The sequence below is a fragment of the Cynocephalus volans genome, chromosome 15, assembly GCF_027409185.1.
Source record: "Cynocephalus volans isolate mCynVol1 chromosome 15, mCynVol1.pri, whole genome shotgun sequence".
NCBI lineage: Eukaryota > Metazoa > Chordata > Mammalia > Dermoptera > Cynocephalidae > Cynocephalus > Cynocephalus volans.
This window is the reverse complement of record NC_084474.1, coordinates 49,663,772-49,680,034: the sequence shown is the minus strand read 5'-3', so window position 1 is coordinate 49,680,034 and position 16,263 is coordinate 49,663,772. Positions and strand designations below refer to the sequence as shown.

Here is a 16,263-nt window from a genome sequence, read left to right as displayed (position 1 = left end):
CTTTGCAAAAACAATTTGTTTAATGCCACTGGGTACCCTTACAATGTGGGTACATAAAATATACCTGCATGTATGATTTGGGCATTTAAAAAGAATGTTGTAGAATTTTATGGACTTTATCATTCTTGAGACTGGGCATAATTTGTGCTTTTGTTCACTTCCATTACCCCTGTAGGTATTGGGGTTTATTTGTTAATTAGCAATAACTCCCACTTAATTTCAGTCTCATTTCTCTTCTCTTGGTTGGGAGTCTGGTTATGCTTTTGGAACAGGTTGACAAAAAGTATAGGACTTGGAAGATGTAATCTTAGGACAGGTTTAGTTATGGTAACTCTGGAGGGCCATATCAAAACTGTGCTGTCTCGGTGAATTTCACCAGTATTGACCTTTTCATCTTCAGCATACTTTTAAAGACATAGTTGAACCACAAACTATTTGATATCAGTTTAGTTTTTGTATATTAAAAGACTAATTTGAAAGATTTTCCCCCCTAAAAATCAGGTGAATACTGATGGTCTGGTGCTGAGAGGCTGGTACAACTGTCTGACACTGGCAATATACGGATCAGTGGATAGAGTGATAAGTCATGATAGAGACTCTCCACCACCACCACCTCCACCTCCACCGCCTCCCCAGCCACAGCCAAGTTTGAAAAGGAATCCAAAACATGGTAAGAATTTTAAGTTTGCTTTTGCTGGTGAAACATACCCATTAAAGTAAGAAAAGGTACTTTTAAAGAGCTCTTCTGTCTTTTGAACACTGCTTAAGACTTGACGTGATATCTGTCAGTCTGCCATTCTTTTCCATAAGGATTTCTTTTTATGTTGAAGTGTTTACATTTTGTTTTCTTCCTCTACTTTCCTAGAGAGTTTTTAAAATTGACCTGTTTCCCCCCCCACTTAAAATATATTAATGATAGTACAATCCAGTGATTATTCATGGTTTACTATCAAAATTATCTTTAAAAGAGTTGAAACAGGGGCTGGCCAGTTAGCTAAGTTGGTTAGATGTGGTGTTATATCAAGGTCAAAGGTTTGGATCCTCGTACTGGCCAGCTGCCCCCCCCAAAATTTCAAAAAATGAGAATTGAAGCATAGCTGGGAAGTTTGGTATGTATTCCTGGAATACTTAAGTTAATGGCATTTTTTTCAGGAGTGCATTTCAGATTTGTTTAGATGTATAAATCTTAACTAATGCAGATTTCCTCCTTCTTGAGAACCTTTTGCTTCTTAATTGAAAACAAAAAAAATAATGTCAATTCACTTCAGTGGCTTTCCTTCTGTAAGGCAGGCAGCTGGGTTCACATTTCCCAGGGTCTCTTGTTTTTACTCCATTATTAATCACTGTAAAGAGTTGAAATAAGGAGATTCAGGAATACATTTTGAAATTATAATTGAGGTCACTAGGGAAGAATATTTTGCTTTACAGTTAGCATTGTATGAGCACAAATAAAATAACCTTTCTCTTAATCTTGATATAATAGTGTGATTTGAGATCTTTTTCTCTGATGTGATCACAGACTGTGCTTTTATCTCTTTTCTTATATTTTAACTGTTAAGCACAGATAATCTTTCACTTTTTCTTTTAATCATTTATTCTTCTGTGCTTATCTGTCTTTTTTACCAGACTGTGAGCTCCTTGTGGGTAGAGAGTTATGTTTTACTCATGCAGACGATCGTGTCACTTAATGATGGGGATATGTTCAAAGAAAGACGTTGTATAAACACCATAGAGTATACTTACACAAACCTAGATGGTATAGCCTACTATACACCTATGCTATATAGTATAGCTGTGGTCGTATATGTGGTCCATCATTGACCAAAGTGTTGTTATACAGCACATGACTCTATTTGTGTCTTTAGTTTTATCGTTTACTGACTTGTTTAAAAATTGACACATAAGCTCATGCATTTTACACACACACACACACACACACACACACACACACACACACACACACACACACACACACACACACACACACACACACACATAAACACAAGGGTACTCCAAAAAGTTCATGGAAAAATAGAATTAAAGGTAATACGAATCTTTACATGAACTTTTTGAAAACCCTGTGTGTCTGTGTGTGTGTGTATTTTTAACTTTTTACTTTGAAATAATTATAGATTTACAGGAGATTGCAAAAAAAAGTGCAGAGAAGTCCTCTGCATACTCTTTAGTCTCCACCGGTGTTAAAATCTATTATAACTATGGTAAAATATCAAAACCAGAAAATTGACATTGGTGCAATTTGTAGAGCTTGTTCAGATTGCATCAGTTAGACATGCATTCGTTTCTCTGTGTGTGTGTTTGTGTGTAGCCTAGTGTAATCACCGCCATAATCAAGATACTTAACTGTACCATCACCACAAGATTCCCTTGTGTTACCCTTTTATAGCCATATCCATCCCATTCATCTCCCACCTTTGCCAACCACAAATCTGTTCACCATCTCTATAATTGTATTATTTCACAAGTGTTACATAAATGGAATCATGCAATAGTATCTTTTTGAGATTGACTTTTTCCCTTCAGCATAATTTCCCCGCAGTTCATCCACTTTGTTGTGTATATAAATAGTTTGTTCTCTTTTATTGCTGAATAGTATTACATAGTATGGATACAGCACAATTTATTTAGCCATTCACCTGTTGAAGGATATTTGGGTAGTTTCCAGTTTTGGGCTATAACAAAGCGTAACATTCCTGTACATTTTCCTGCATGAAAATAAGTCTTCATTTCTCTAGGATTATGCCTAAGAGTATATACATCATATTTTGTTATATGGGAAGTCATAAATTCTAACTTTACCAATATAGATTAATTAGCAAAATTTCTGTTAAAATACAGGAAAGAAAAGTTTATTATCAATAAATTCTGAGGATGAAAAACTGAAATGATGAAAAGCATTTTTTCATGCATTCACTTCACTATACTTTAGTTATTTGAAAGTTCTTTTTCTGTCTCTAATCAAAATCAAGCTGATGGGGAGAAGGAAGATCAGTTTAATGGAAGCCCTCCAAGACCACAGCCAAGGGGACCAAGAACTCCTCCAGGACCCCCTCCACCTGATGATGATGAAGATGATCCCATGCCCTTGCCAGGTATAAATAAAACTAGTGCTAGGGTTCCCCCCCTGATTAGTGTTAATAGCGCTTTTTGGTTAAAGAGAAGAAATTAGATGCTGGTAAACAAATAAATCTTTTTTTTCTTTTGTTTAAAAAATTTTTTTTTTCTTGGTCATCAAATCTTGTTGGATGTCCCACCCTTCCCCACCCTACTTTCATTCTGTTCATTATTTCCTAGTGTTTTTCTGTTAACAGTGAAATTGTTAAAAACAAAACCAATCAGTTATTTATTTGAAGCTATGCCAACATTGCTTTGAAAATAAAGTGTTAATGTGCTATAGTGATATGTACAGAAAAGTGCTAGTTAAAAATAAGTAGTATGCACTGGAAGAGGTAAAAATCTGTATGGTTACTTAATAGCTAAAAAGAAAAGGATTAGTTTATGGTACTGGAACATAGAATAGTATACTTGATTAATTTGTACTGTATGAAGTTGTACAACATATACTCGTAATATTTTTTTAAAAGCAAGTACAGTCGCCTCCCTGGTGGATTGGTATCCATGGCGGCTCGATTCCAGGACCTCTCGTGGATTCCAAAATCTGTGGATGCTGAAGTCCCTGATATAAAATGGCTTAGTATTTGCATATAATCTATGTACATCCTCCCATATACTTTAAATCATCTCTAGATTACTTGTAATACCTAATACAATGTAAATGCTATGTAAATAGTAGTTATACTGTATTGGGGTTTTTTATTTTTGGTTTTTTTGGGGGGTATGGGGAACTGAACTCTTGACCTTGGTGTTACAAGGCTGCGCTCTAATCAAGCGAGCTAACCGTCCAGCCCTTATACTGTATTGTTTAGGGAATAATGACAAAAAAAAAAAGTCTCTACATATTCAGTGCAGATGCAATTTAAAAAAAAAGTTTTGATCCGTGGTTGGTTGAATCCATGGATACAGAACCCACAGATACAGGGTGTAATTCTATCACTTTTTTTAAAAAAGGGTGTATATGAGCTGCACAATCCAAAATGTCATTAAGTAGTTGCAATATTCTTCTGCCTCATGTTATTTAAACCATTAAAGTAACCTGTCCCTTAAATTTCAATTTCTCAGTGTCTGGTGACAAGGAAGAGGATGCTCCTCATAGGGAAGATTACTTTGAGCCCATTTCTCCTGATCGGAATTCTGTTCCCCAAGAAGGTCAATATTCTGATGAAGGAGAAGTAGAAGAGGAACAGCAAGAAGAAGGAGATGATGATGAAGATGATGTGGATGTAGAGGAAGAAGAGGATGAGGATGAGGATGATCGCCATACAGTAGACAGTATCCCTGAGGAGGAGGAAGAAGATGAAGAGGAAGAAGGTGAAGAGGATGAAGAAGGTGAAGGTGGGTTATATTTGCTAGGACTGCTTGCTTTTTTTTTTTTGTCGTTTTTTCGTGACCGGCACTCAGCCAGTGAGTGCACTGGTCAGTCCTATATAGGATCCGAACCCGCGGCGGGAGCGTCGCCGCGCTCCCAGCGCAGCACTCTACCAAGTGCGCCACGGGCTCGGCCCGGACTGCTTGCTTTTAATTACTAGAAACTAAATCAATGTAGCTTTGAGAAATGCAAAAAGATTTATAGCAAAGACATGGGTTTCAAGAAACCCAAAGGTGAGAAAGTAGCCGAGTCTCAAGACATGACTAGAAATGAGATTTCCATCTCTTTGCTTTTTGTGTCTACCTTATTCCCTTTCTGTTAACTAGCTGTTGTTTATTTGCTCCACAGCTCTAACATACTTTATTTAACTAGCCAGCCTAAACTGCCTGACTATATTTCCAGTTTCCTAGGACAGAGATTCTGTTTGGTTTGCTATAATGTGAATTGCCCCTTGATACCATTAGCTTTTGCGAGGGAAACAGTTATGTAGCAAGTACATGGTAGTTAGGGATTTGGTGGCTGTTTTCAGGTAAGGAGTGGTGTTGTAAAGTGGGTGGAATTCCTAAAGATGTCTGCCATGTAGATATTTTAGTAAAATGCTATAGTAAATATAGAAATTCAGGGGAAAAAAATCTCAGTTACACAAGGATGTGTGACAGTATTTTGCAGTTCTTTAGTTAGGCTTTATTTGTCCTTTGAAAGCAACATGTGAGAGATATTTAAGCTACTTAACTCTTAATATGTCTAAGAAATGGCATGTAATGTTAATGCATTTATGCAAAATGATAGTCTTGGCTTTTTTCTGCAATAGTGAGAGTGAGGGGCATTTCACAATCACAAAGGCTGTTTTACAAAATATACAAATTAGACTATTGAGTGATACTTCTATTAGCTTCCCCCATTCCCAGATGCCAAATAATCCTTTATAGATTTATTGTATTTGATCAGCAAACAGTAGTTAGATTTCAGACAGGCAGTTTTCTTTTTTTTTAAAGGACTGAGAGCATTTTATTGTAAGTTTAAAAAAATATATACAACTCTAACTAAAAAATAAGTAAAAATAAAAATAAATAAAGGTAATTGTAGATATTCTTCTGTGATGCTACAACAAAACTTGACGAGTGATGGTTTCTAAAGGTTAGTTGCAATGTGAAATCTGAAATTATATCAATGAGCTTTTATACGCTAAGTTAAAAATCCACTGGTCTACCTCACACTTTTTAAAAAAATTTTTATTTTTATTGAATCAAAATTGATTATACAAATTTTTGGGGTTCCACATTGAGCTATGTTGATCAAATCACTATTACTAGTACATATATTGTTACAATTCGTAATTATTATTTATGCCCCTTGTGCAATCCTTCCCCCTCCCCCCTCTAATCACCCTAGATTTCTTCTCACCCTCAGAAAGAATAATCATTACTCTGTTGATTTGCTGCCCAAATGATCTGTCTAATGCCGACAGGTGTGATCAGGTCCCCCAATACTATCATAGAGCATATGCCTCTTCCATCACTCTGAAATGGGCTCTGTGGAGGGAGACATCCTCCTCCTTTCTTTATCTCTGCTGGTGATTCTCCTTGTGTTAATGCATTCCAGTGGCTGGCAGACCATCTGCGTGGTGGTTGTGGCATCTAGCTGCCTTCTCAGCAGCCATGGTTGTCGTGGTGGCTGTGAGCCACCCACATGGAGGAGATATTTTTGGCACGCTCCTTGGTGCTGGTGGTGAGCCTGGTTGTGGGAGGAGGGGTCCGGTCCACTTCTCCATGCCCTGGGTCCCCGGGTGAGCTGCGAGGCGCTGGCGTAGTGAGCCTGGTTGTGAAAGGGGGATCTGGTCCCCTTCTTCATGCTCCAGGTCCCCAGGCGGGCCCGGAGGTGCGGGCATGGTGAGCCTGGTTGTGGGAGGGGGGTCCGGTCCCATTCTCCATGCCCTGGTTTCTTGGATGGGCCCTGAGGCGCTGGCATGGTGAGCCCAGACAGGTAGTTTTCTTAATTAAAGGACTTTTTCATAGAGAAGGTAAAAGAGTGAAGCTGGTTAATTTGATTCTTTTTTTTTTTTTTAATGGAAAACTTCATTTTGCTTTTATTTATTTAATTTAAAATTTTTATTATTAGCACATTCATTATTACACAGATTTTTTTTTACAAGATTTTTCTTTATGCCCTTTATCTGACCTTTCAGTCCCCAAACCCACCTCCCTCCTTCCCTCCCATCTCTAGTATCCATAGGTTTGTTCTCTCCTTCTGGAAGTTCAACATATTATTGTGGTCAGTGTCTGTCTGTCTGTTCGTTCGTCCATCTGTCTGTCTGTCTGTCTCTCTCTCTCTGTCTCTTTCTCTTGTTCTCCCTTTCTCCTTATCTCTTTCTTTCTCTCTCCCTCCCTCTCCCTTTCTTCCTCCATTCCTCCCTTCTTTCCTTCTTTCCTTCCTGCTCTCTCTCTCCCTTTCCCTCTCTCTCTCTCTCCTCTCTTCTTTCATTTCTCTCTTCCTCTTCTCTTTCTTTCCCTCTTTCTTTCTTTCTCTCTCTTACTTTCTCTTTTCCTTTATTCCTTCTTTCCTCCCTCCCTCCCTTCCCTTCTTTCTTCCTTCCTTCTTATACAGTTGGGCCATTATAGGCCTTTATGTTTTCCACTAGGAGTGTATTGCTAAGGCTAGGCAAAAGAATGTCAAAAGAGGGCTGGAGGAATTCTCTGGAAACATTTCCTTTTCCTTCTAAGGCCATTGCTCATCTCCATTTTACCACAACCAGGCAATAGTAGTGTTAGAAAGTAGAACCAACAAATTTTCTGTCTTTAATTCTGTTCTATTTTACAAGAGGAAAAAGCTGCACAAGTATCATGATAAGAAAGCTTTGTTTTGGCAAAGCTGGGCATTTAAAAAATGAACAAATTTTCCATAAAAATATAATGGATTTAGGAAACTGAGACAGGTAAATGCAAAGAAGTAAAAATTCAGGAATATAGAATTAATGTTTTAGAAAGAACCTATGGTGTCTTTGAAAATATTTGGTTTAGGCTTGTAATTACGGTATTAATTCTTATTTAACTTTAATTATCTTTGTTCAAGAAATTTTTTTTCCATCTTATAAAATCTCTCAAGAGGGTAAACTTAATTTCTTCCCTCCTCAGGAGGTATTTTTGTTGGTTTGAGCCATTTCTAATTTTATTTTTGTGAGGAAAAGATATCTGTTACAGAATTAATTATAAAGCTGAACACATACAATAGAAGAATTTAAGACGTTTGTTCATAATTATTCTGTTAGAAATTATAAAATGTTGGTAATTGTTGATAAGATGTTGGGGCAGTAGTTGATTTTGTGGAGAGGAAATTATTAATTCCTAATGCTTGTCATATTATTAAATATTATTCGATCAACCAGAATTTATGTATTAAGCAGCAATGATACTTAATATTATTCAAACTCATTTTCAGGGGATGATGGTTATGAACAAATTTCTAGTGATGAAGATGGAATTGCTGACTTGGAACGTGAAACCTTTAAGTATCCAAACTTCGATGTTGAATACACTGCTGAAGACTTAGCTTCAGTTCCTCCTATGACGTATGATCCCTATGACAGGGAGCTTGTACCACTCTTATACTTCAGCTGTCCATATAAGACTACTTTTGAAATTGAGATCAGTAGAATGAAAGATCAAGGTCCAGATAAAGAAAATTCAGGGGCAGTAGAAGCTTCAGTGAAGTTAACTGAACTTTTAGATTTGTATCGGGAAGATAGAGGTGCAAAATGGGTAACAGCTTTAGAAGAAATTCCAAGTTTAATAATAAAAGGATTAAGTTATTTGCAGTTGAAAAACACAAAACAAGACTCCCTTGGCCAGTTAGTAGACTGGACCATGCAGGCTTTAAATTTACAGATAGCCCTTCGCCAGCCCATCGCCTTAAATGTCCGACAGCTCAAAGCTGGGACCAAATTAGTGTCCTCACTAGCAGAATGTGGGACTCAGGGAGTCATGGGACTGCTACAAGCAGGAGTGATCAGTGGATTATTTGAGCTCCTGTTTGCTGATCATGTCTCATCTTCCCTTAAGCTAAATGCTTTTAAAGCTTTGGACAGTGTCATTAGTATGACAGAAGGAATGGAAGCTTTTTTAAGAGGTAGGCAGAGTGAAAAAAGTGGCTATCAAAAACTTCTGGAGCTCATACTTTTAGATCAGACTGTGAGGGTTGTCACTGCTGGTTCAGCTATTCTTCAGAAATGCCATTTCTATGAAATCTTGTCAGAGATCAAAAGACTTGGTGACCATTTAGCAGAGAAGACTTCGTCAGTTCCTAACCACAGTGAACCTGATCATGACACAGATGTGGGACTTGAGAGAACAAACCCAGAATATGAAAATGAGGTAGAAGCTTCTGTGGATATGGATCTCTTGGAATCCTCAAATATAAGTGAAGGGGAAATAGAAAAGCTTATTAACCTCCTAGAAGAAGTTTTTCATTTAATGGAAACTGCACCTCATACAATGATTCAACCTCCTGTTAAGTCTTTCCCAACATTGGCACGAATTACTGGACCTCCGGAGAGGGATGATCCATACCCTGTTCTCTTTAGGTAAGACATGTTTTGTTTTGGGGAAATATGTGTCACAAATCATTAGAGGCAGTTTCATTTGGTTAATTTTGTTTTTTGTCTGTTTGTAGGTAATGGATATCTGTGTAAGGATAGTTGATATTTCAAAATAGATATTAGGTAGTGAAACTAACACAGTAGTGTTACTGTGGGTGAGCCTATATTGTGTTAGTACTTACAGCAGAATTAGGAAGTTAAGTGAAAGATAGTAATAATTAACAACATTGTGTAGGCGTTTTTATGAGCAAGAATAAATGAGAAACTTCTGAGTTGTTTCTGGGAAGGTGGTACAGAGGATGGCATAGGAAGGAGAGAGCTTTTCTGTGTGAATTCCTTTGTACCTTATTACTCTAATGTACTGTAAGTTAAAATTATGTTTTCCTGGGCTGGCTGGTTACTCAGTTGATTAGAGTGTGTTGCTGGATAACACCAAGATCCAGTTTTCGATCCCTGTACCGGCCAGCAGCCAAATAAAATAATATTTTACTAATTTAATTTTACAGTCCTGATTAAAGAGTCCTGGTTAAAAAGATCTTTAAGATCATTACCATTTGTTTCTGTCATCTACCTCTAGTTATCTGTTGATACAATCTTGCCATTAGGACCAGCTTCCACTGTAGGTTTTTAATTTTCTTTTAATTTTTCAGACTTCTTTTTTGGTGTTTTGTCTGTAAATTTTCTAACTAACATAATAATGGAAAAATGGCATTTTTATTATTTTGTTATTTCTGTGATTGGTTTTGTCTTGATTTGGGGCATAGTGCATTACCAAGAAATGGGGTACTTGTCCACTCTAAAATCTGTACCTATTTATTCCACTTTTTAGCTGAAGCTATTAGACCTCGTCTTAGTTTGAATTTTCCAAAAGCATAACTTGAATCAAAGTCTTGGGTGCAGAATTTGTGTTTGGAGAGGTTATCCTAGGAAGCAGAAATACATGAGAGGAGTAAGATAAGGAGAGGAGAAAAGCCAGTTAAGGAAGTGTTAATTAAACTCATTGCTATGGATAACTGGTGCTTATCCCATTGGAGACCCTCTGAGGAGGTTGCTAAAATGTGGCTCCTACTTATGCCACTGAAAGACACAGGCTCAGGCATTTGTCTGTCAACTTTTTCCCCCTTTAAGTGAAGGTTGTCCACCAGGGACTTTAACTCTTCCATGCTTCTGAGCTACTCTTGCTTGTGGTCTGAGCACCCATTAATGGCTTTGGAGAAAGTCCTGAGAAAGAAAGGTAGAGAGGCACAAAGTGAACACTTGAGGCTGAGTATGGGCAGCCTGCACAGATTGTGTGAGAAGATTAATGGGTCAGTGGTGGAACCTTGGGGAATGGTAAAATGTAAGTGGTGAGAGTAGGAGTTTAGGCAGGATACTTAGAAGGAATAGAAAGACAAAATGAGAACCAGGAGAGAATAATGCCATTGCAACCAAGGAAGAAAATAGTTTCAGGAAGCAGTAAATGTGTTTGCTGTGTCAATACAGTTGAGACATTCAGAAGATAAGGACAGGAAATCATGTATTGAATTTTGTAATATAGATTGCAGTTGGGGCTTTGGCAAAAGCAGTTTAATGTAGCAGTGGGAAAGGAAGTGTAGATAAAGAGTCACTAGGAAATGAGGATGTGAAAGCAGTGTAGGTTACTGTTTTAAGAAACTAGGCAAAGAGGGAAGGTAAGGAAGAAAGGCAGTGGCTAGGAGATGCTGGGGTCAGAGCGGAAGGTTTTTAAATTTTAGACATGGGAGAGGCTTGCGCACATTTGTAGGCTGGGAAGAACGACATTTAAAAAGTCATTGGAGATGGGTTGTTTATGATATAGAAGTAAGATAATTGCTGAAACAAGGTTTGGTAGGAGGTGAGGTCAATAGTACAAGTGTAGGAGTTTGGCTTTGGAAAGGAAGAAGGAAACCTTCTGAATGTGCAAATATAGGTACATTTGTAGTGTTAAAGATAGTAAGGGAATTGAGGCACTTCTTACTGATAACTTCCTTTTTAGTAAAAGAGAAATCATGCACTGAGTGACTGAGGGTAGTGAGTGTAAGAAAGAGGTGGCTTTCAGTCACTGAGAAGAAACTAGTTATTAAATGTTGAGTTTTTATCCCATATCTGGAGGAGGTGTGTTTGAGTATCATACTAGAGGAAATAAAGGGCCTTGAATACTGTGCTCAGGAATTTGGATTTTATTTTTAGAGTGTAGATGTTGAATACTTTGGAGTAGCTGATCTGATATGACCAAAATAGTGTTCTAAGAGTTTATGTTGCAGGATGTATTGCAGTGGAAAAGATATTGGAGTTACTAGGTAGATAAACTAGTCTGAAGATTCTAAGTACTAGGTCATAAGTACTTGGTCTTATAATGGTACTTACAGGGAATTGAAAGATAAATGTTGTACTAATATTGAGAAAGTTTGTGAAAGAGCAATTACTAAGACTTGGAAATGGGACCTAGTAGCTAAGAGAAAGTGAGAAGGAACTAAATGTTTTGAGGCTTCTAGCCAAGGCAGCAATTGGAACTGTGGTTTTATTGACAAAAACTGGTAGAGGGAGGGTGAGTTTTGGAGGGAGAAATAACTGCATTTTGGAAGGATTAATTTGAAGTGATGGTAGGGCTCTATTATCCTGTATTGGGGTCTGCAAGATCACCCCCATGATTTTGTAGGAGAACTCATAAGACTCAGCATATAGTTGTACTCAGCAAAGGGTACAGAGCTCAGTCAGCAAAGGAAAAAGGTGTACTTGGAGGGAAGTCTGGGAAGAGCAGTCACAAGCTTCTGGAGTCCTCTCTCAGTGGAGTCACATAGGACCAGCCTCGTTCTCCCAGCCACAAGTTGTGACATTTGTGAAATGTTGCCTGCTGAGGAAACTTGGCACCCAGTCTTTTTGTTTTGTTTTAATTTTTTATTTTTAATTGGCAAGTAATAATTGTATATGTTTATGGGGTACAATGTTATGTTTTGATATATGTATACATTGTAGAATGATTATATCAAGCTAATTGGGACCCAGGCTTTTTACTGGGAGATAGCCATGTAGGCACTCACTGCCTATCTTTTACCAGAATTCCAGACTCCCAGAAAGAAAACAGGTATTCTGCAGAAACCTATTGTTTGCATAAATACTTTAGGCACAATGAGCTATTCTTATCAGTTGGGGGCATGGGAATCCTCCTGAAATCCAAGTTCCCAGATGCCAGCCACAGGCCAACCTTGCCATCAGGTTGTTCTAAGGATGAGCAGTCTAAGACCTGCTATGTTAATTATTTTTGAAACAGTTCATGAGGTGGTTAAGGATATTCTTAGAGCATAGTAATTCTGGAGTTTTGTCTTCTTGAGGGTTCTGTTTGCCTTTGTAGTAAGCAGTGTGTTCATTATTATAAAGTAGAAGCCTGAGTTTAAGTAGTGATAGGATTGAAGAGGCAACTGTAGCTTTTGATAAAGATAAATTATGACCTTTAATCTACTAATTAGTAATATTTTGACAGGTGCTTATAGAAGCTATTGTGTCACCATTTGCAGTGACTAAAAATGTGAAGAGATAATTAGTCAGAATTTCAAATAATTTTTATTCTTTTTAGCATTCAAAAAATTCCAATATTCTTTCTAACTTAGAATTAACAAACTTACATTAAGCTGGTCTTCCCTTGTAGTTAAGAGCTGTTTTGACAGCTTTTTCCTCATTTTTTAATTGTTGAAAATATGTTTTGGTTCTTTTTTCTTTAAAATCTGGTTAAGTTTCAATTTGAAAAAGTTGATTTTAGAGAAAAATTTAAACCTGGCACGGCCTATAGGTAAGGAAGAAAATCCATACAGATAAGAAAACTGATGCCCAAAGAATTTATGAGTAGCATTTGTGTCTATTTTGGAGTGTTGGGTAAATTCAGACTTTTCCCCTAAAACTATGTATACTAAAAAATAGTTCTTAGATTTGGTAATATTAACTGTTCAAATGCTAAAAATTTATAATTGGAAGTTTTTTTCCTGGAGCTACTAATTCAGATCTACTATGGTAAATCTGAGTATACCATCTCCTAGATACATTAATATATATATACTGATATGCTGTGAGTAAAAGAGGGCCATGGTGAAAAAGGAGCAGTTAAGTGGACTGGAAAGAGGGCCCAGAATTTAAAGTCAGGTTTAACTCTGGAAAGAGAAAACTTGTCAACAGTTACTTGTCAAATATCTGTTGAGTGCTAGCTAGGAGAAGGCCTCATAGAACTTTGACTTTTATTTGGCCCAGTGGAGACAAGACTTACTATTCACATTATGTAAGCATACTAGGGCTGTATTACTATTAGGGCTAGTCAGTTAGCTCACTTGGTTAGTGTGGTGCTGATAACATCAAGGTCCAGGGTTCCATCCCTGTACCAGCCAGGCACCAACAAAAATAAAACAACAAAACAAAAAAAAGCAGTATGTTTACTGAGGATAAGTATTGTGACCATTAAAAATTTTTATCTGTGTACTGTCTAGTTAATATTGAGTAAATGAAGAATGCTTTGCACTGATCTGCATATATTAATTAACTTTTCCACAGGTATCTTCATAGTCATCACTTCTTGGAGTTGGTTACTTTGCTTCTGTCAATTCCAGTCACAAGTGCCCACCCTGGTGTGCTGCAAGCCACAAAAGATGTTTTAAAGTTTCTTGCACAGTCACAAAAGGGTCTTCTTTTTTTTATGTCTGAATATGAAGCAACAAATTTGTTGATCCGAGCTCTATGTCATCTTTATGATCAAGATGAAGAGGAAGGTCTCCAATCTGATGGGGTTGTTGATGACGCATTTGCCTTGTGGCTACAGGACTCAACACAGACGTTGCAGTGTATTACAGAACTGTTCAGCCATTTTCAGCGTTGTACAGCCAGTGAAGAAACTGATCATTCTGATCTCTTGGGAACTCTTCACAATCTTTATTTGATTACTTTTAATCCTGTGGGAAGATCAGCTGTTGGCCATGTTTTCAGTCTTGAGAAAAATCTCCAAAGTCTTATTACTCTAATGGAGTACTATTCCAAAGAAGCCTTAGGGTAATTTTCTACTTACTTACTTTTCTATTGTTAGAAAACTAGATCACTAATGGGCTAATTTCTTAAAAGCAGATGTTGCTTTGAAAGTAAAAACTATAATTATTTTTGACATAACACATAACTTGTTATTTAAGGACGAGTATGACAGAAATCTATTAAATATAAGATGTGGCTGTAAAGCAATGAAACGGACCTTTTAGCAGCTTCTTTCAGTTTCTCCATGGTGTTGACAAAGATCGCAACTTTAGTACCCCTGCTGATGTGTGTAGAAGGAGAATCATAAGGCACAGGAATATATACCTTAAGAGTAGTGAGGACTCTTGCTGTCTTCTGTCCTTGCCTTCTAAACCATTTACGGTCCTCTGGTTTCATGACTGTTTTGACTGGACGGGGGAAATTGAGGATAATAATAGTTTTGAAGAGTCTGCTGGTAGGGCAGAGGTTTTTGGTGTATAGGAAGAGAGACAGGCCCTTGGCTTGTGTCACAGAAAGCAATGACATCCAGGTAACTCCCCTTACTATAGGGACTTAGTATGACTCCTTGAATGACGGATCTTGTTGGGGGGCGTATGAAGGGCAAACAGCAGTGGCTTCCATGTTTAGCTGTATCTTAAGAGTTCTGTAATGGAAATCTGAGTAATGATGGCAGATATCATACTTGTTCCTATTTATCTAGACCGGAAAGACATTTAAAGGATACTGTGAAGTATACTTCCTAATCTTTCATTGCTAATGAAGTATACTTGTTAATATTTCACTGTTGTTCTGATCTTATTTCTTAATAGAATTTTACTTTCCATTGTTATGTGTTTTTTTCTTTTTATATACCTTTAAGTAGTGTTTTCAGGTAAATTGGGTGTGAACTATAAAATCCGGTTTGTCTTCAGGAAGTTAGACATGTTTCATTTTAAATTTCCTTCATCTCTTTAAAATCAAGTAGAAAAAATCTTTTAAATTGTTCCTGAAAAATCGTTCTTGTACCCAAAACTTAAAAATGTTATTTTGTTGCAGTGATTCCAAGTCTAAGAAGTCAGTAGCTTATAATTATGCATGCATACTTATTTTGGTGGTGGTTCAGTCTTCCAGTGATGTCCAAATGCTAGAACAGCACTCAGCATCTCTCTTGAAGCTTTGTAAAGCAGATGAAAATAACGCTAAATTGCAAGGTATGGTACCTGAAGTTATTTTAAGCAGTTGTGATATGTGAAGGAAAAAGCCTTTGAATATTTTTAAGTAGTGCTTTATCAGGTTTTGATAATCTATCTAATAGTACTCTGTTTTTAACTTCCTGGAATTACCTTTCGTGAAGATAGTTTATAAAACTAAAAGTTTGATAAAATGTTTTAGTATATAAACAACAAGGTTTGAAAGTACCTTTTTTGGAAAGTCATGAAAATTGGTGGTTAGCTGAAGTTTCTAATCAAAATGGAAGAGGTAGTTTAAAGGTGAACTCAAAGTTCAGTTTTAGGTATAGTTTTGCCTGTATGTGAGTTTTGCTATATGTGTATTTCTAAGTGCAAGGCTAAGTACAACTTAGAAATCCATTTGTGGATTAACACATTTGTGTTATCCTCAAAAGTGAAGAATATTATGAACATTGTTTTTTAAAGTATATAAATGTGTATAATGAATGAAGTTTATGGCAAACGTTATGTGGGCAGTCCTGAAAAGTTTAAGCTACCTGATCACAATTTTTAAATTATTTTATTTTGATTCCTGGCTTTTGAGTAAATATTGTAAATGTTTTAAATAGAGGGTGGCTTCTTCTTTTCCTTTTAATTCTAAATTTTATGTGTAATACCTCTGGTAAAAGTTGGGTAATAAACTCAACTTCCCATTCTGAAAATAGATTTTTTTCTCTGAAGCATGCCTGAAGTGAGGGTACACAGTACCTTGAAAGGTATTATTAATGCTTTACTACTTTTCTGGATGATGGGTGCACTGGTATTTGGTTTTTTATTATTTCTTATATCTTTCACTTGAGCTATATATACTCTGCTTATATGAAAGAGTTAATTTAAAAATGCATAGGAAGGGCCGGCCCGTGGCTCACTCGGGAGAGTGCGGTGCTGATAACACCAAGGCCACAGGTTCAGATCCTATATAGGGATGGCCAGTTCACTCACTGGGTGAGCGTGGTGCT

At 37.0% G+C, this 16,263-nt stretch overlaps 1 protein-coding gene across 2 annotated transcripts in view; it reads left to right on the top strand.

Moving 5' to 3' along the window:
• VIRMA (vir like m6A methyltransferase associated) overlaps positions 1-16,263 on the top strand; it is a 63,349-nt gene that overhangs the window by 14,487 nt on the left and 32,599 nt on the right. For both annotated transcript variants that reach the window (XM_063079773.1, XM_063079772.1), the window contains 6 exons: positions 502-670; positions 2,988-3,110; positions 4,198-4,470; positions 7,940-9,080; positions 13,629-14,120; positions 15,132-15,286. In XM_063079773.1, coding sequence (XP_062935843.1) covers positions 502-670; positions 2,988-3,110; positions 4,198-4,470; positions 7,940-9,080; positions 13,629-14,120; positions 15,132-15,286 — 2,353 coding nt within the window. The remainder of the gene's footprint in view (positions 1-501; positions 671-2,987; positions 3,111-4,197; positions 4,471-7,939; positions 9,081-13,628; positions 14,121-15,131; positions 15,287-16,263) is intronic.